At 46.6% G+C, this 20,090-nt stretch overlaps 1 protein-coding gene across 2 annotated transcripts in view; it reads left to right on the top strand.

Annotated features, from left to right (window-relative positions):
- Slit3 (slit guidance ligand 3) overlaps positions 1–20,090 on the top strand; it is a 594,183-nt gene that overhangs the window by 442,945 nt on the left and 131,148 nt on the right. For both annotated transcript variants that reach the window (XM_021631471.2, XM_060363864.1), the window contains 2 exons: positions 5,529–5,600; positions 11,164–11,327. In XM_021631471.2, coding sequence (XP_021487146.1) covers positions 5,529–5,600; positions 11,164–11,327 — 236 coding nt within the window. The remainder of the gene's footprint in view (positions 1–5,528; positions 5,601–11,163; positions 11,328–20,090) is intronic.

Here is a 20,090-nt window from a genome sequence, read left to right as displayed (position 1 = left end):
TTTTCCAGGGTGGAAGTATGGCGTGCTGCCAAGGAGTTTAACTGTCTGCTTTTGGATCAGTTAATCACCACTGTTGAGTTCCTAAAATAATTTGGGCCTTTGTTTCTTTCTACATTCTAAACGCCTTTGACCCAATCCCCTTGTTTTACTGCAACAGTTCCGATTTACCAGAATTTATTCTCTGGTAGACACAGGATCAGAATGGCAGAACCTGATAGTAAATATCTTAGGCTTTGTGGGTCACACGTCTGTATCGTAACTCCTCAGCCATTATCACACAAAAGCAGTCACCGACAGTACAAAAATAAATGAGTGAAACTGTTGATAAAAGCAAGCTTATGGGATGGGATCTGGCCTGTTTCCAGAATCTGGGGCTCACTGTCATGCACACTGGTCCCTTGTAAATACATTGTTATGGGGGAACCCCTGTCTTGCCACAGTACCCTAGCATCTGACTTCGAACCTGCAGGGCACTCGCGTTCTACATGTGCACCAGGGGAGAGATAGGAAAGCTGCTAATCCTCTGTGGCTTGAAAACATTAACTAATTTTATTCATGCATTTCTGTGTGTGTGGATATTTTGATTGTGCATCCCTGGCACCGACAACAGCCAGAAGAGTGTGTCAGGTCCCCTGGAACTGGAGTCACAGACAGCAGAAAACCTCAGGTAGGCGCTGGGGAAGCAGCCAGTGCTCTCCACCACTGAGCAAGCTTTCCAGCCCCCGGAATAAGAAAGTTAATAGGCCCTTTCTAATGCCTGGAGTCATGGGATCCATAGGCAAGTGTGGCACTGGTCACTTTTTATTTGACAGCTGTGCTCTGAGTCTGACAGAGCCTAAGGGCCAAAGGACTAGCATTTGGGTCAACTTGCTTCAGCACTGAAGAGAAGTATTTGTAAGGACTTAATACAAGAGGTGCAGGAAAGAAGCGGACTGTCATTGTGAGGAAGGGAGATGTTTCCGATAGGGTTCAGGTTGGAGTGTCCTTTTGGAATCAAGTGTCCTTCCAGGTTGTTGAAAATGCGGGAGGCCAGATAAGTCCTGAAATTTACAGAATCTTATCTGAAAAGATGGGCTGGTAGATAAGAGCAGTAGCTGCTCTTCCCAAGGTTCTGGGTTTGATTCCCAGTACCCTATATGGTGCCTCACAATTAGCTCTAACCAGGGAATCCAACATCTTCTTCTAGTCTCCACAGGCACCAGGCACGCAAATGATGTAGATTGTTACATGTAGGCAAAACACCCATACACATAAAACAGAAATTAACAGAATGAATTTAACCCCGGATTTGAGCTTGAAAGCTAAAGAAAAGTGCTGCATTAATAGTATTTACTTAAGGAAAAAACAAACAAACAAACAAACAAACTTCCAATCTTATCTACATAGTTTGGGAGAAGAACTTTTTTCTCCACATAGCTTCAGAAGAGCAAAATGAGGCCGCTGAAGGCAGACTCGGAACCAGCACGGCTTCTCAAGAGAATGGAGGTAAATGCATGAGGTTGACAAGGTCATCGCAGCACAGAGCAGGCCAACCAACTGTGGGGAAGTGAGAACGGGGGCACTGGCAGAGAAAGCCTTTTGTTTTCTTCTGCTAAGGCTTATAAAACACGAGGTGACAGGAGACTTATGCAGATTTCCTAGCTTTGGGCCCAGAGTAGATGTGAGGACAGATAAGGACTGTACTGCAGCGGCCAGCTTGCCTAAAAGCAAAGGGCAGCAGCTGAGTCAGGAAAATGAGACGGGAAGAAAGAACAGCCAGTCTAGAATTCACTGACAGCGAGTGTGCTGCCCACACGGGACCCTCAGCCTCTCCTAAAATGGGGGTAATCGTCCTGACCTCAGAGTGCTAGCTGTGTCAAAATGAGATTCTGTGACGCCATAGTAAAAAGGACTAACCAAAGCCACAGTGGCAACAGTGACAGTTCTGAACATCACCCCATACTGAGTGATTTACATACCTTGCTTCAAGAGGTTAGATAACAGCCTCCCAAAGATCCCAATAGCCTCATCTCGTGTGGGTGTTGCATTAAATGGTCAAAGGGGCCGTTTGAAAATGGGACCAAATTAAAGATCGTGTGAGCAGAGAAATTCTGTAAGTGTAATCACTAGATTCCTTAAGTGAGGGCTAGACCATCATCGTAAGGTCCTAGGAGGGTGGAGTGACTTGAGGACGGGTCAAGGACCAAGAAATGTAGACACAATAGGAAGAAAACAAAACTCTGCCCGCAAAGACTCCTGGGAAATGCACTCGCATGGACCCACTTTAGATTTAAGATCTCCAAACTGTAGGAGAATAAACTCCAGTCACCAAAGCCAGGGTCATCTGTTACAGCAGCAACAGGAAGCCTATACACTCCTCATTCCTGAAATCAAACTTGCTTGGGGTTCAAGTCTTAACACTACCACTTGCTTCACAGGGTAGTGAGAGGGATGGGTGTGTCTTCTAGGCATCACTCTCAGGCTCTCATGATTGCAAGGTAAATGCTTTCCACCCCTCGGTAAGAGGAATTGAATGGTAGGATATAGAGCCATAGCCCAAAGCCTACCTCCATGTAAGGAGCTCATGATTAATGGCGGGGATTGGTGCCATTTCACGTAATCATTGCCTGCGCTCTGTGAAATCATTGTTATTACCCCTATGTTGCAAAGGAGAAAGGTAATGAGATTCAGAAAGTTACCTATGGTGACGTAGGCTATAAACGGCAGAGCCAAACTCTAACAAGGGCCATGTTCACCGGCTCTGCCCCTCTGCACTGGGAACCTCATGCCAACTCTCCCATTGAATGCCAGCTGCTTAGGCAGGACCTAAGAGCCAGACAGAGTGTGGCATTCCCTCCCTGAGCCAAAGCTGCCAAGACCAGAAATCAAACAAATCTGTGTTTCTTAGCAAAACAGCAACCGCGGCTTCCACGGCAATCAGCATCTAAGAGGTTAGCAACCTTCTGACATCCCTGGGCCAGCCAGCCTCAAGCAGCAAATCATGAAAGTGTGAATACTGTGTTTAGTCATTCAGGCTCTGGAATAATTGCTATTATCGTAAATGTTTTATAGCTCTCATTACGGTTCGCATTTAAATATCAGTGTAGTAATACGTTAATAAGTCATTGCTGCTGGGCTACTGCTGGAAACAGTTCCAGCCGAAGCCTGAGTCTAGCTGCCCTGTATCTGCAGCCAAGCGAGAGCTGGCTGTGAACTCCACCTGATGGTGACTGGCTGGGGCTGTTGAGCCTCCCTGCACTTTGCCTTTGACTGACGAAGATGCTCAGAGTTTTGTTTGGTAGCCATTCAACAAACCTAACACAGGCAGGCCAGGTGGCTTTTCTCCTTTGCTGTAGCTGCTAACCTCTTTCGGTAGGTTCTGAACCTCTTGCTCCCTCCCTGGCTTTGTTTGTGTTGTATGCATTGCCCTGCACGTGATGCTGTGCCCCACCAACTGCAGAGGCTGAAATTCTGAAGTGACTGGAAAAAAGTGACAGCGCGGATTCTGTCCTGGAGACTTACTCTCCTGATCCGGAAGAGAATGGTAGCACAACCTAACGGGGGCGATGACTTCTTTAGTGTTGCGTGATACAATACCCCAAAGGCTTCCTCGATAGACAAGCAGGCAGGCATGAAAACTAGCTGCAGGGGAGAGCTACCCAAAACCACCAGGAAGTTTCTACTTCTGAGCTGGTGGAGCAGTGTGGGGCACACAAACACGTGTGGTTGTAAGTGGCTGTGTGCATCTCTACTGGATGCCTAGCATGGTGCCAGACTTGCAGTACATCTTCAGAGAATGCCAGAGGGCAGGGGGACAAGAACTAGCCTCTTTTCTCCTGTGCACCCCTACCCCAATCTTCCTCTTATTGGCCAAGCAAGTCATGGAGAGGCCAGGGCATTTGGGGAGTGGATTTGAGTAGCCCATGTGATCACTGGATCACTGGAACCCTGGTTGGTGCTAAGGTTGAAAGGCTGAAGAAGTCATCTGCAGGGCCCCTAGCTAGGGCTGGGGCATGGGGTGACAGTGTTTGAATGAAGCGCCCTTTTTCTCTGGAAGGTTGAAGGGAGGAGTAGAATACTCCGTGACAGGATCAGATTCTCTCCAAGACAGCCAGTAAATTGATGATCTCTGTTTACCGAGAGCAGAATACATGCCCTGAGCCTGTAGCTCGCAGAGAAAGCGCCTTAAAAAGAAGGTAATAATATATTTACCACAAGCCCGCAGCACAGACCTCCTGACTAGAAATGGCCCCTTCTTGAGCCGGTGAAGACCAATGGTGGCTTAGAGGAGAGTGAGAGAAGATGAATGATGAGAAGAATGTGGGAGCTGGTATGTCTCTGGAAAAAATCAGAGGGGAAAAAAAAGGCCCGGGAACAAGTGGGCAGCATGAAGTGTAACCAAAGGCAGATCCAGTTCTTGCTCTTTGGAATGCAAAGCAAAGCAGGGGTGGGTCAGAACCAGAGAGCCAGGCCTGACCTTCTAATGTATTGTCATATCTCATTGACCTGAACTGCAGAACTTCTGCAAAGAGATTTCCCTCACTACCACATTCTCCTGGGCTTCATAATGGGTCTTTTTAGTGGGTAAAATGAGGCAGTACTTTCCTAGATCCTGTTTTCAATTTGTCAGCAGCTTCATTTCTGTAGGGCCGCTTGTACAGCTCACGCTTTTCCCTGTCAGAGGGGCTAATCGGTACTAACACTGCCCCACGGGAACTCCATCTACAGTCAAGGAGAACACCGGAAGAGGGAGCGATAGTACCTCTTGAGATAAATTAAGATACTCTTGAAGGGCCAGAAGATGCCTGGAAAATACCGATTAACCTATCGTGACAGCAACATGTAGAAGGCACTGTGTACGGTAAACAAAACAAGGAGAGAGAGAGGGCTCGGTCAGATTCCCACCTGCAGAGCTGAGTGTCAATGGCAAAGCTGGAAAGTTGCCTTGCCTGGCTGCAGCTCAGCCTCTTCATCTTTAACAAGAGCTAACAGCATCTCCTTTGGGGGTTCCACACTACCAATCAAAAGGAGCAGATCTTCCCTCTTCCTAAAAGAGAACGCTAGCGTGTAACTGACTTCTCCCCGTAAGAATTAAAGAGGCTAGGACCGGAGGAATGGCTCAGCCATCCTTCCTATGTACTGCTCTTGATGAGAGCCCAAGTGTCTTTCACAGCACCCATGCCAGGCAGCTGCAAGGGTATCTGATGCCTCTGACAGATGTGGGCACCAGCACTCATGTGCACACACCCACACACATATGCAGACATGAATCAAATAAAAGAATCAAAGATGCTGCAGTGAGGAACTCAACACACAGCAAGATTAAGTCAGGGACATTTTTGTTCACAGATGGTGGAGGAACCTCCATGAACAACAGGACTGTGGCGACCCCCATCATCTGGAGAGTTTCCACTTGTCTCTGGACACCTGGCTGCTCTGGTTCTCACTTGTTGACTTTTTTTTTTTACAGCCACATCTATTGCTCCCCCATACCCATGAACATGTCAGTGCTCCTCCTTCATAATTTTCTTTTCCCTCTGTCTCTGCAGCACCCTCAACAATAACAACATCAGCCGCATCCTGGTCACCAGCTTCAACCACATGCCAAAGATCCGGACTCTGTGAGTAAAGGCTGCTCCCTCCCCACCTACCTCCTCCCTTAAGATCTGGACTCTGTGAGTAAAGGCTGCTCCCTCCCCACCTACCTCCTCCCTTAAGCAGACCCGGGTGCTGCTCTCTCTGCTTGGGAAACCTACTGGGCTGTGAAAGGGCACACAGTTCCCGTATCCAAAGCCATAAAGCAAGTGGGGACTTGGTGTGTGAAGGCAAGTGCAGGGCAGGATCATAGGGCATCCATGATTTCTAGATCCTGTTCTGTGCCAGGGGAAACTCATTTCTTATCACCCTAAACTGTGGGAAGTCTTCCTGCAATGTGCTTTGTTGTGTTTGATGGAAATTGTATTAGTTTTATGTTGCCAAAGAACACAGAAAACTTAGTTGGTGAGACCCCTGTCGACTTCCTTTATGCCATATCCAATTGACAGTTCTGTCGCGTGAGGAGAAGTCTCTGTTCCTTCTCTGTCTCCCCAAGGTGTCACTTGCTATTTGCTCCTGCTTTCTGGGCAACATTCAGATAGTAGACTACACTAACTTGGGGCTTTATCTTTTAATGCCTTGGGTAAGCTTAAGCCTTCAAGTTGGGTTCTCCAGAAGCAAGCCCATGACCCTCACTATATGGGGTGAACAGCACATGAAACTAAACACATGCAGAGCACCTGTATGGCATTATATATTATCATCACACAACAGATGCCATTATGTATTAGCACCACACCATTATCTAGAAGTCTGGACTGGCCATTGCAAGCGCATCTATGCTCCTTAGGCAACATGAAATCCAAGAGAACGGAAAATCCTTTAAGCAGTACTTTTCAGACCAGCAGTTCAGAACCATCTGGATCTTTTCCAAAAACTAACTCTCAGGCCCCATCTCAGGTCTATGGGGTGGAGCTCTTTCGGGGTCTTGCCCATAAATCTGTTGGCAATGAGCCTTCATGCCCTTATTGTTTGAAAGGCACTGCATTCCTGAAAGAATGAGCTTACCTCCAGGAGAGAGAAAAACAAAAGCCAAGGATGAGATTACAAGGAAACAATATGATAATAATACAGTAAGAAGAAATAAGATAGTAACAATAAGAGGAAGAAAGCACAGCAGTTTAGAGCGGACTGACCTGGGTTTACATACAGGCTCCACCGTTAAGGACATATCTTCACCTTTCTGTGCTTTGGATCAGGGATTCAATAATACATGTTTAGGCTGGAGTCACTGTGAGGATGCACTATGACGTGATGTGCAAAATGCTCATTGCAGTGTGCACACAGTAGCATTGGTTATTATCAATAATGACCAGCCCAGACCCCAGTCTCCATCTCTGCTGCCCAGATTCTTGTTGGGTACCCTCAGATGGCAACCCACCTGAGAAAAATACATCATTTTTCCCTCCCTCTGGAAATAGTAGAATTTTAAGGATGGGCCATTTGGTCATCTGAGCACCCAGCAAACTACAGTCAAGCTGAGGAAGCATGAAGCCCAGGTTCCAAAACAGGAAATGAGCCTCAGGATGCTGGGTCTGCTCTCCCAAAGGAGTGGGTATCCAGAAGTTCTCACTGTAGAACACAGCTTTGCAGGTGACACTTCCTCTGTGACAGGCTTCCCTCTGTGTCTTTTTCAGTCTAAAAACAACAGTGTTAGAGCAAGGGTAGGTCCACAGGAGCTGGGGGAGGTGGCTAGACTGAGCTCCTGGGTGCCTGCTGGGGTGTGTTGAGGAGGGGGAGCGAATAAGAGGTTTTATCTCATTTCTGTTGTGATTTTTTTTTCTCTATGGTCCCAAATATCCATCTGATGAGTTCAGATCAATCAATCAATCTCTTCTGTTCTCTTTGCTCTCCGCCTGCTGCCATTTTCTCTTTAGTTTAATTCAGAGATGGCTCTGTACAGAACTCCCTGGGGACGAACTGACTAATCCCCCTTCACTGTAATTAAAGCATTGGGGGTGGGTGACTGGTGTTGGAGAAGGAGGGAGGAGGAGAGAGGAAGGAAGTCGTAAATGGGATTTCCAAAGGAAAGCTTTTACGTGGAATTTAGAAAGCCACATTTTTATGGAAAACGAGCACTGACCCTCTCTAAAAGGATTTGCTGGAAATTTAATTTGGCATCTGTGTCTAAAAGGCACCTTTTGTAAATTGGCATTTGTATTCCTTCGCCTTCTGCTCCACAGAGGTGGTCTCATCCACGTGGAATATGTTCTCAAAAGATCACAGTACAGCATGCAGGGACCCCCCAGCCACCTGGCTTCTTTTACAGCTGCATACAGGCAGGGCCACAGTTTGGAAAGATACTGAAGCCCACACTGTTCTCAGACTCAGGATAACAGCACATGTTTCTTCCAGAGCCCTAGCATGTGCCAGGCCTTGTGTGAGTTCCTTCAACCCACAGAACAGCCCTTCCCATTTTACAGCTGGTAGCACTGAGGCCTGGAATGAAATCACTGCCCTGAAACAAAAGTCAGAAAGCAAGAACCAATGTCAGCATTATGTAATTTGACATCAGTGTGAGAGTTCACACCACCTAGATGGATGAAAAACAGAACATGGGGCCAAGCAAACAGGGCAAGGGGAGACCAGAGCTTCCACGTGGTTCAGAAACCCTAACGTCATCACGATCCCAACTTAAAATTGCGGGATGCAGTTGAATAATTCCTCTTCTCACTCAGAGGATTTTAACGAGTCTTAGCAATTTCCATGCCAAATTTCACACTGCTCATGATTATTTTTAAAAACTGTACTTGGTAAGCCAACGTGAGAGTACACATCTGCTTGGCAATTCTGGTGCTCCTGGGGCAAGATGGCAGGCAGAGACAGGAGAACCCCTAGCAGCAAGAGCCAGCTATCCTGGCATACACAGTGCCAGGCAATAAAGAGAACTCTGTCACAGACACGATGGAAGGCAAGGACTGACCCCTCAGGTTGTCCTCTGGCCTCCGAGTGTGCTCTGTGGCATATGCACGTGCCCATATTCACACACTCACATACAAACACACCATACTGTACATTTGTGCATCACACACGCAGTTGCACGTAGAAGCAAAAAGTGTACTTAGCATCTGGACCAGGGTTGCTCCATTTTATCTTCCAAGCATGGTGAGAAAAGGAGGCTTTAAAGACTTTGTCTAGCTTGACCCTGCCATCATTTCTGGGCAATAATATTCCTAGCAGAGGATGCTGAGCCTGTCCCTTGCCCCAGGCTTTCTGATTGAGGTTCCATGTGGCTTCTGTATCAGTTGAGGTCATTATTTTTCTATGACCCTGCCTTGGAAGAGATCATCAGAGGGATAGAAACATCTATAGCAAGACTAAGAAGAGTGACAATTTGGGTCTGGCCAACTAGAGCTGAGAAAGAACCCACCTAACACCATTTTCCAGAGGGAAGCCTCCAACTTTTTGGTTAACCCAGAAGAGAAGCATCTTACTAGGGCCCTTTCGTGCCTTACGCCTCATTCTTGTCCTGTTAAACTCACCCTCAATTGGATCAGATGGGAGTGTGTTCTGATTTAGCCAGCTACGGGACCCACAGTCAAAGTCATCCCTGTTGTTACATCATTACATAATTACCAATCAGGGCACACAAAAGGCAAGCTGATTAACTGGCTGAGTCTCCTGGCACAAAAGAGAATCCCAGCCCCTCAGCCTACCATACACGGCAACCTGCCCTGGGCTTCTCCTGTCCCTCACAGAATCACTATGATATTTCCCCAGGCACCTTTTTTATCTGATAGGGACTGGTAGAGAATTCCTTCATCCTCTACCTGCTCTTTCGGAAATGATAAGCGGTCTTCCCTTTTGCTCTGGGCACAAAGTAGCCATGCTCATTAGCAAGCAGAGGTCTTGTCTGCCCTCTTCCAATTGAGGTCTTTCGCACTTGACCACAGTGCCCTTCCCAACTGTTCTATGGTACTCAGAATCCAGGCTAAGAGGAGGCCATGCTTGCATTAGCTCAGAAAGGGGAAATGTGTTAGGACCTTACAGCTCCTATATGTCTAGGGCCCCAGAGCTTCTGAAAGTGTGTCTGACTTACTCTGAAATACAAGAAGTACTTAATATTTACAGACATTTTTAGCAAAAAAAAAAAAAAGTTTTACATTTTATATAGGTTTGGGGTTCGCTTAATCCACTTGAAATGATGAGATCTGAAGCCCCAGTGGACTTGGCCTGCTGGAGTTCTGTGCCCATTGGTGACAGACGGCCCAGCTAGCACACAGCCTGAGTTAGCTGCAGTTGGTTAGTGTTTGCCAGCGTTGACCTTGTGCTAAGCGAGATGTGGTCAAGGGCCCTTCAGTTCTCTCATTATAGTGCAGACAGGATCCAAGCCACTCCTCTAGACTGCCTCGCTGTATTAATAGGCTTGACATGGGGCTCTTGACAGTCCCAAGATAACAGCTGGCTGATTAGCGTTTCCAGGATCACCCATTTGAAATTTACAGTGAAACCAGAGTTTCGCGCTACTAAGGCTCACACAGCAATTCTAACAACTGTAGGGAATATGGAAGTTAGAAAAGCTGGCAAAAAAAAAAAAAAAAAAAAAAGAGGACTCCCCAGAAGCTCCTGAGTTTGCCTGCCTCCCCAGTCATAGGAGAAACTCAAATCACTTAAACCAGACAGGATTCCCCTCAGAAATGAAAAACAGGCTGGTCTGTCTAGGGAATCTTATTCAATCGAGCAAGAAACTAATCCGGAATCATGGCTCCCACTGAAGAACTGTAGTCTAGAAGTGATTAGGAAATCTTTCAGAGGCATCAAGATCAGTCAGAGTAGGCAACCATGAGGTAAAATAGAACTTGACAAAGAGAAGACAGGCATTATGGAGAGAGTGCAAAGAGTTGCAAGAGCTCGCTCAGAACAACACCGTATTTAACAGGAGAGTTGAGAGAGGGTCCGTCCTCCAGAAAGCACTTGTCTCTCTGCCTCCTCACCCTGCCTCATGTTCACAGTTGGCACTGGCTTAGAGCTCCCCACATGACATGCTGTGTGGTCAGAAAGAACACTCAAAAGAAAAAAAAAAAGAACACTCAAGGGGCGATGAAGGAGAGGCAATGGAGGCTGTAGCAGATCTCAGTCACACAGCTCCACAGACAGGAGAAACAGAGCTCCATCCCTGCCGGCTCTAAGTCCTCCAGTCCAGTGTATCAAAGTCACCCTGTTGGATCTCTGACTCATCCTAGGATGTGTGATGTAATCCTCTGTCATCACACTGCGGTGATGTCATTGTCCCTTTCCTCTATCTTGATACTTGCCTGCATAGAAAGGAAAAGAGTAGAATACTATTAAGACTCAGAAATTGCTCAGAACCTCCAGGATACCCGTTGACTGTGGCCCATACATGAAGGTATTAGTGGCATGATAATAAAAGGTCAAGGCTGGTTTGTTTTTGTTTGTTTTGTTGTTTGGCTGGTTGGTTGGTTGGGTTTTTTGTTTTGTTTTGTTTGTTGTTGTTGTTTTGAATAGGGGTCAGGAATTCTGCCTTAGGTTCACAAAAATTACCATGCTGGGGACAAGGACAGCAGAGTTCTGGCCCATTCTCTTCTCTGTGTAATGGCATCGCTCTCTCTTTCTCTCTCCTTCTCCAAGGCGTCTCCACTCTAACCACCTGTACTGTGATTGTCATTTGGCCTGGCTCTCAGATTGGCTGCGACAGCGGCGGACGATTGGCCAGTTCACCCTCTGCATGGCACCCGTGCATTTGAGGGGCTTCAACGTAGCAGATGTGCAGAAGAAGGAGTATGTGTGTCCAGGTAAGCCAGCAATCCACCTGCCCATCAGCCCTGTCTACCTGGATCCTGATCATACCCAGCTCAGACCTTTTGAGAAGGAATCCCACAGTCAGCTAAGGTATGCAGTAAGGAGTTAGAGAGCTTGCATTCTGCAGGAAGTTCAGAGAAAAAAAAGTTGTTGACATCTGGAACAGAAGATATTAAAAGAACTCACGGATCACTCTCTGTAGAGCCCCGTAGGCCCCCTGATGCGAGGAAATCTTGCATTTGAGGAGCAGCATGTCATCAGAACACAGGTGTAATGGAGGTATTTTAGCAGTGACCACACAAAACACAGCTTCTGCTCCCGGCCAAATGCTTGTAGAAATGGGGAGATAGGATGATGCAGATTGCTGGCTAAGCCCACGTAGCTAGAAGTCCTAGCTCTCGCCTTACTGGTGTGTGACTTTGGCAAGTGGCCATTTACCTGAAATGCTAGAAATACAGCTCAGAGGATTAGGTAAAATAATGACTATAGAGCACTTCGCATAATACTTGGTAAGAGTGAGATCCGTGAAGTTTGATTATTACAGCTTAGTGGGCCCACAGATTGTGCTGAGCAAACATACGGGTTTGAGCTGTGGGTGACTGAAGTGTGATAGGGGCCCAGATTGCAAACATAGCACTTGGAACTGAACCACACAGACACATAACAAGGCAACTCAAATCTACAGGAATAGAAGGTGACTGAGTAACCCAGAATCTTCCCAGAGGGCATAGCTTCTAAACCAGATGCTAAATTTTGTTTCAATTCATCTCTACCAACTTTTTTTATGGCAAAGAGGTAGAGATAAGTCCTGGGATTTGGGGGGAAGGAGGGGAAAGCACACACAGAGTTTGTGTAAGAGTCACATAGGTTTCCAGGAACCTGTCCTGGACTGGAGTCCAGTGACCTCTGAAATGCTGAGCCTGAATAGCAGGTGTATACAAGGAGCCCAGATTGTGTTTTTCTCTGTCTTAGCTGTCTGCCCACTTTCACTTCTGTTCTGGTTTACTTTCTTCTGCTCTGATAAAGCATCAAGCAGAAGCAACTTGGAGCAAAGGGGTTTATTTCACAGCTTACAGTCCATCACTGAGGGAAGTCAGGACAGGACCCCAAGGCAGGAACTGAAGCAGAGGCCATCAGGGAGTGCTGCTTACTGGCTTACTCCCCCTTGCTTGCTCAGTCTGTTTCCTTGTACAACCAAGGACCACCTGCCTATCAATCTTTAATCAAGAAAATGTCCTATGGACTTTCTTATAGGCCAATCTGATGAAGGCAATTTCTCAATTGAGGGTCCCTCTTCAAGTTGACAAAAAACAAACAAACAACAGCACCCAGCATGGCACTGAGGACTGAACAAACTCAGTTTGTGTTGCCAGGCCCCAAAATGGCCAAGAGTATAGACTAGGAGTGTGATTCATTCAGTTCTTGAATTCAACATGCCCCTCCCCTCTCTTCCCTGCCCCCTCCTCATCACATTATTACTTCCATCGCATTGTTTTTCTCTCCAAAAACATTTTAACACATCTAGAGTAGCACCTCAATAACTTCCTATAGTCACCCACTTAGAAATCACTTCCCATCAAACACATATAATAAAACCGTTTATCACACAGGCACCAAATTCAAATATAGTGGCTATAATTACAGTAATTATCAGGCAAAGGGTGCAATATCGGCATAAGTGCCAGTGAAAGAAATAATTACAGAGTGCAGGAGCCATCGAGGAGCTACTGAGGAAAACTAATTAGAGAGGATGTAAAAACACTACATGACAGGTGGGTGCTGAGAGGAAAGTGGCATGTGACCGTGAATGCTCCTCTGACGTGAAAACTGCCTCCTGTCAGCACACTGGCCAGACAGTGCTTAGCCAACAGCAGTCAGAATCCAAGCCCCATGAGAATAAGCCCGCCCGACCCCAGTCCTAGAAGTGCTGGTGCCTGAGCCCTAGCCCTTTGAAAAGCCTATCTAGCAACAAACTCATTAGCTAACCACTGGGATAGAACATCCTCATTCCCCTCCCTGCTTAAAGCAGCCCAGCCCATTGCACGCGGTGGTCCTCATTTCTAATGCGGAGCTGGATGTCTTTCGAGGACGTGAGAATTTTACCCCCGCCCCCGCCAAGCTCTAGACATCAATATGCTATGAATCTCACCCTCTCACTGGTAGTACCAACTTAGGGCAGTAATATAGAGGGACTCCCCTTTTGTGCAAAGGCTTCTTTCAGTGATTTGTCAGACACCCAAGGAAGGGTTAAAGCATAGACTGTTCTGCAGGGTGCTTTAGAAAAGTTAAATTTCGTTGCAGTGTTTGGGGATCTGGTGAGCCCCTGTGAGAAATGGAGTTGAGGTATGAGAGCTGCAAACCCTACGTGTCACCTCCTCTGTGATATAAGCGGTTTATGAGACGCTGAGAAGGGATGCTAGAGTAAACAGTGTAGGACCAGGCAATTAAGATAGCAGTGACCGGTCTGGGGGTCTGGGAGGCCCTGAGAAGAAGGTTACAGAGAAGGGCTCTCCTAGGTCCTTCCTGCCTTCCTGCACCCCTGTGCAGGGCCACCCACCTCAGGCCAGAGCCTAGCAAGGCGTCTGACTGAGGTCGTCTGATGTGGACCTGGCTGGGATTGTCTAAAGCTGCCCAAACACAAACTTAACAGCCCACGGAGGGGACCTCACTGAGGGACCAGAACTTCCGAAAGAGGCGGATCATCACTGAGAAACAACAGGTGCATGCACGGAGCACCAGTCAAGTTTCCCCTGCCATCCCCAGAGGTCCCTGTCAAAGCTGCAAGAGAAAAACTCCCTAGCTCTTCAGTTTGGAGTTTGGAGCTCCGCAAACGCAGCTCCAGAGATAACAAAGACCTTATCTTAACTCAAATGGGAGGCCCTGCCTGCCCAAGTCCCTGACAGCGCCCTTGAATTAAATCCGGCCTTCCTGAGCCAGGCCTACCATCACCCCCAAGAAGCCATGGAGATGGGCACATTATCTCTTTAGCTAAGCAGAGCTCTGCCAGCAACGCACTTAGCAAAATGCATCTCCTGTCAGTTGTACCCTTCCAGTCTAAGACGTTTATTTCCTCCCTTTGGGGAAGCAATTGAGAATTTTTTTTTTTTTTAGCTGGGGAGGGGGAGGTCATTCATGCATCTCTATTTCATCTTTTATCAGAGTCTCTTCTATGTGGTACAGCCTGCCTACGGGGCTTCCTTCAGTGACTACTGAAGGATTTCTCTGTTGTTTCTAGAGCCTGAGGGCTATAAGGACCCACAGGCCATGTTTCATGTGCTTGTCCCTTGGAACATATCAGAATTTTATCAAAGTGTACAATGCATTAGCGAAAAAGTTCATGTCACATGATTTGTGAGTTTTTCTCTTTTCATCTTCATCTAAAGGGCTTATTTGGGAGTTCATATTGTAACATTTATTTTCCATGTGTTTCTTTCCTGATATCTTAATCTCAGAGAGCTCCTACCTGTCATTATTCATAATTTATGGCTATTTGTTAACTATTTGACCTCCTGAATCAATTATCTCTTTCCTTTGAATGTCTTTGAGCCCATTGATTTGTCTATCTACTTCAGACCTGTGGCCTTGAATATGAAATATCTCTTCATAAAGATATCAATCTTATCTTACAGCAGTAGAGGACAAATCTCATTTGTTTTCAGATGCCCCATAACAATGCTGGATCCAACAGCCTCTCCATATTTTTTTTCTTTTACTATTCAAAAATAAACATACTTATCTCCCTGGAAACAGAAACTTTCTTTCATTCTCTTTTTCTTTCTTTCTATTTGAGACTAGTTACTAAGTATAAAGATAATTAAGGTAGGCTGTGTCTAGCCACCCTTCTCCTTAGGAGGTTTTAATTAAAATACCATAATTGAACATTGCAGGAATGAGATTATTAGGTTTATTTAGCCATTTCCAAAATTATCATGCCTCTGGTATTTAAATCATGTTCATTTATATTCTCATCGTAATTGCTGGCGTTCCATTGTCACCACAGTCTGTTGTTGGCTTTTGAAAGGCCAGAGGCCAGTTGGGAAGCTTAATTTGAATACTGGAATTAATTTATTTCAACATACTCACAAGGCCATTGGATATTTTTCCTCTGCACTCTGCCGAGTGTTTTTTTTTTTTTTTAATCAGAAAAAAAAGAAACACAAGAGTGTTCTCCCCTTGCTAGTGTAGCTTACACAGTCTGTGTCTTGGCCACTCCTCTTACCTCCTGAGGTTCTCAGGTTCCAGGATTTTCAATTCTATAGCAATAAAGAGCATCATTGAAGGTGGGGTTGGTTTTTTTACCCCCAGAAGAGACAGAAAAGCATTCAGCTAGATATTGTTCCATAACCCTGTGGTCTTATGTAATTTTTTAAATTTTAATTTTAATTTTTTTCTTCACAATTTATTCATTATATGTCCCCATTGAAGCCCCCTCCCTCAGCTCCCCCCAGTCTGACCCTCTCTCCCTCTTTCCCCCTATCCCCTTCCCATTGTCCATGGAAAGGGGGAGTTCTCCATCATTGCTATCTGCCTATAGCTTGTTAAGTCTCATCAGGACTGCCTGGATCCTTTTCCTCCATGGCCAGGCAAGGCTGCATCACCTGACACCAATGATGAAAGAGCAGTCACCCGAGTTCATGATAGAGGCAGCCTCTGCTCCCCTCACTTGGAGATCCACTTGGAGACTGAGCTGCCAATTGGCCACATCTGAGCAGGGAGACTAGGTCCTCTCTATGCATGGTCCTCCGTTGGTGCATCGATCTCTGCAGGACCCCCTGGGCTCAGATCTGTTGGTCTCTTTGTGGGGCTCCTGTCCCCTCCATGCCCATCTATCTCCACCCCTCTCTTCTTCCATAAGACTCCGTGCACTTTGCCCAAAGTTTGACCTTGAGTCTCAGCATCTGCTTCAATGCCCAGCTGGGTGGATCATTTCAGAGGACCCTCTATAGTAGGCTCCCATCCTGTTTCCTCTCTTCCACTGCTTCTGGTGTCTATCCTTTTTGCCATTCTAAATGAGATTTAAGCATCCTCCTTAACCATCAAATCTTCAGCTTCTTCATCAGTGTAGTGGGAATTAAAGATTCCCTGAATCACAGAGCCTGAACCACAGGCTGAACTCAGTGAGGATCAAGAGGTATCACATATTTGGGGCACTGAATGCAGCATAGTTCTCATTTCCTGGGTGCTGGCTGCTGTTATGAGAAAGGTGTCCACTCTTTACATTTCCATGGGCCCATCTGAGGCCAAAGTCAGTGATCTCTGCCCATCATGTAGGCAGACAAACCTGGGCTTTATGATTATAGACCATCCTGTTTTGCCAGATAGGAGAAGAATAAAGACGTAGTGACACCTAAGCAGGGGCCAACTTCTCATCAGAGGTCCCATTTTCTTCTCTCTAGCACTAGGAGAGGACCTGTATGGTCCTCCCAGGAGGGATCACTAAGGCACTACTGTACCTGTGGCCACAGCCACAGAAACCTTCCTGAGGAGGGGCTTAGCTGGGGACTGTTCCTGCCCCATCCCCTCCATGTGCTCCCTGGTCTGAGAAACCCGGAGGTTTGTGTCATGCAGGGAAGAGCTAGTGCTTCCAGCATCCCACACACTACTGTGGCCAGGCCACAGCACTGGGTTGTAGGTTTTGCCAGCGATGAACTACAGGAGAAAGAATGAACATCAATGATAAATGCCATCGTCCAAGGTCATCCCATCTCCTCCTCAACACCTGATCCCACCTACCACAGCCAGAACACTCAGCACTCAGAAATGGAGCCTTCCCTCAGGGTCACCCTTCAGCAACTCCCACCTAGCTCGGGGGGGGGGGGGGGGGGGGGGGGGGAGGTGGTGGGGGAGACCCCCCACCTCTCCCACTCTCCTAAGCCAATTCATTCGTGTGCCCTTCCTTATCATCCAGACTGTGTTGAATTAAGTTCATTCTCTTTTGAGGCCTGTTTTAGGCAGTGAGAACTCAGCAGTGAGACTATTAAAAAAAAAAAAAAAGGTCATTGCCATATAGAATTTATATTCTCAGTCTGCCCAGAGACAGCAAAGGGGTGGGACTTCCGCCATCACTTACAGACACCCAGGGCCTTTAGGGGACTGAACCTGGTTCTTCAATCATTCCTCAGAGGGAAGTGCTTGCAGAGGGAGGGGATCTGTCTTTCAATCACATTGAAACTGGAGTGTTTAAACTAGGAGGTAATGGCCTCACCACAGTAAGGTGGTGAATGGCTGCCTGGGGAGCTGCCAGCCCAGGGTGCTGACAGAAGCTATAATTACCATTGTTTTCTCTGTGTAATTAAAGGTGTTGTTAGTGGCCTGGTTAAGGAGTCTTTTTCACAGTCTTTTTTTTTTTTTTAAGTGCCTTCAAATGTAGCATATACCTTTTTTTTTTTTTTTTTTTTTTTTTTTTTACTCAGAACCACATAGGGAAGACCCAGACAGTTCCCAGGGGACTCCCAAGTCTGGTGTAGAATTAATCCATTTCAACCTAGAATTCAGAGGGGCGCCTTTGAAACACTCCACGTCACAAGCTCCTCTTGCCAAAGGAGCCCTTTAATTTGGTGCTTGCTCCCTCCCCAGCTCTTCCGAAACATACCGTGCAAGTAGTATTTTACCTTCCCAAGAGAGGGACCATCTTTAGATCTTTCTGTCCAAATGGGTGGACTTGCCAGGCTCAGACCAGCACTTCCTACTACAGGAAGCTGTCCAGGGCATGACAGTTCCCCTGGCTCAGTGTGCATTTTACCCCTTGATGTAGAAGGCCTGGTCTGGCAGTTTTCCTTGGGGAAAGTCATCTACACTTCAAAAGCCCTGGCTTCCTAGGCCAGCTGTTCCCAGGCTTCCTCCTGTTGATGAGGGTGATGGGATGGGCTCCCTCCATGCTGGGTCCTCTGTGTGCCTTGCAGGAGGGAGACTAAAACACATCTCTAGGTGCCCCATGCCTACAGTATCCATTCTTCTGGAGGTCAGCCCCAATGAGGACCTCAGAATTCATGCCTTGCTGCCGAGGTGGGATCAGAAAATATCGGTGCTGCCGCTTACCCAAGAGCTCTCTCTCTCTCTCTCTCTCTCTCTCTCTCTCTCTCTCTTTCTCTCTTTCTCTGTCTGTCTCTCTCTCTCACTCAGACAGTTGGAGGCAGGAAAAGGCCCAGCAACAATAACCCTGACTCTAGGAAGCTCTTGCCCTGTCAGGCAAGATAAATGGTATTTATCCACCCACTGCCCCTGCTTCATGACAAAAAATATGCTGTAGGTTAGGTGCAGTGACACCCCCCCACACACACACAACCAACACTTTACAGGTGAAGAAAACTGAGGCACAGAGAAATGTAAATGAAGAGGACTAAGATCCAAAACTGAGGCTGTGGTGTGCCATAGCTGCCAGTGACAGCGACGCCCCTGCTGGCTCTGATCCCAGGCTGGCTCTCTGCTTTGCCACTTTCTCAGAAATAGAAAGGCCTTCTCTGACCTTGCAGTAAAGCCGGATTCCCTCCTCTCTTAAGAGCGTGTTTGAGTTTGGGCAGTATCACCTGTCTGAGCTGTTCCGTGGGACCTTTTGGGTTCTCTAGTGTGTCGCTGGTGTCTCCAAAGTCCTTGTGTCTACACACTTTGTCAAGCATCTTAGTTAAGACGCTGTCTTTAAGTTTTGTTTTGTTTTGTTTTGTTTTGTTTTGTGTGTTTGTATGATTCACAGGGCAGTAAGAATCTTTGGTCAGTGAATTGGCATTGTCTGGGAAGAACAACACTCTAGATTGAGCTTTAGGCACAATCTGAGCTTCACAGAAAGATCCTCTTGGGGCCATGGGCTCTCCTGGATATGAGGTGTGGAATTCTCCACTTAGAACTTTGGTGTCCAGATGTGGACTTGCCTCAGGCTAGCTGGTTACCTCATCCAACCTCTGTAACAAGAATCAGTCAGGATTCACTTTCTCCAAACCAAAAGTCATTTCCCCTTGCAGATTTTTTCCATCTTACCCATTTAACCTGTATTCAAAAGTGTGGAGCCGGATGTTCCATCTTTGAGCAGTGAGAGAATCTGTAGAGTTCATCTGATCTCGCTCACAGTCCTTAGCTCAGAGAAAGATCTGGAAAGACAATGAGATGACAGTTGCTGGCTGCACCCAAAGACCACAGGCTGAGGACCCGAATGCCTCTGGGCTGGGTCCACACTTGAAAAACAAACCCATGTTTGAGATTCTTTCCTCACTGGGAGGTGGCAATCAAAGCAGAGGAAGTGTTGCCAGTGTCTTTAAAACATTTCAATGTATTTCTTGCTTGGTTTGATGTGGCCACCAAAGGGAATCTTCGAGGGGGAGGGGGTTCTTGAGGACTCTTTGAATCCTGCATTGAGTTAGTAGTAAAATCTATGTATGTTTGGTCTTCAAAATAAACTCCTGAGATGCCATCTGCTTTGGCTTTTAATCACATTTAAATGAACACTGATTCCCAGCTCAAAGGGAACAAAATGCTCATTCTAAAAGCTGCTTGTCTAGTAAGTTTAATTTGACTCTTTCCTGGACACAAAAGATGGTTGGATATGGCCTTGTCAATCAGTACTGGTCAATGTACTGATACTTTGACAAAGATGGCTGCTGCAGCTGGGCAAGTTCTGCCACTTTTAGCCTCCTACACCTAGCAACTTTCAGCCCTAGAATAGAAGTCATGTCTGCTATCTTCAGCCCATCACCTGATGTAAACAAAAATTCCAAGGTTTCATTCAGATGCTGGGCACAAAGAGAGAGTGGTTCTTGTGTGTGTCC

The sequence above is a fragment of the Meriones unguiculatus genome, chromosome 11 (genome assembly GCF_030254825.1).
Source record: "Meriones unguiculatus strain TT.TT164.6M chromosome 11, Bangor_MerUng_6.1, whole genome shotgun sequence".
NCBI classification, from domain to species: Eukaryota; Metazoa; Chordata; class Mammalia; order Rodentia; family Muridae; genus Meriones; species Meriones unguiculatus.
This window is presented reverse-complemented; position numbering and strand designations above follow the sequence as displayed.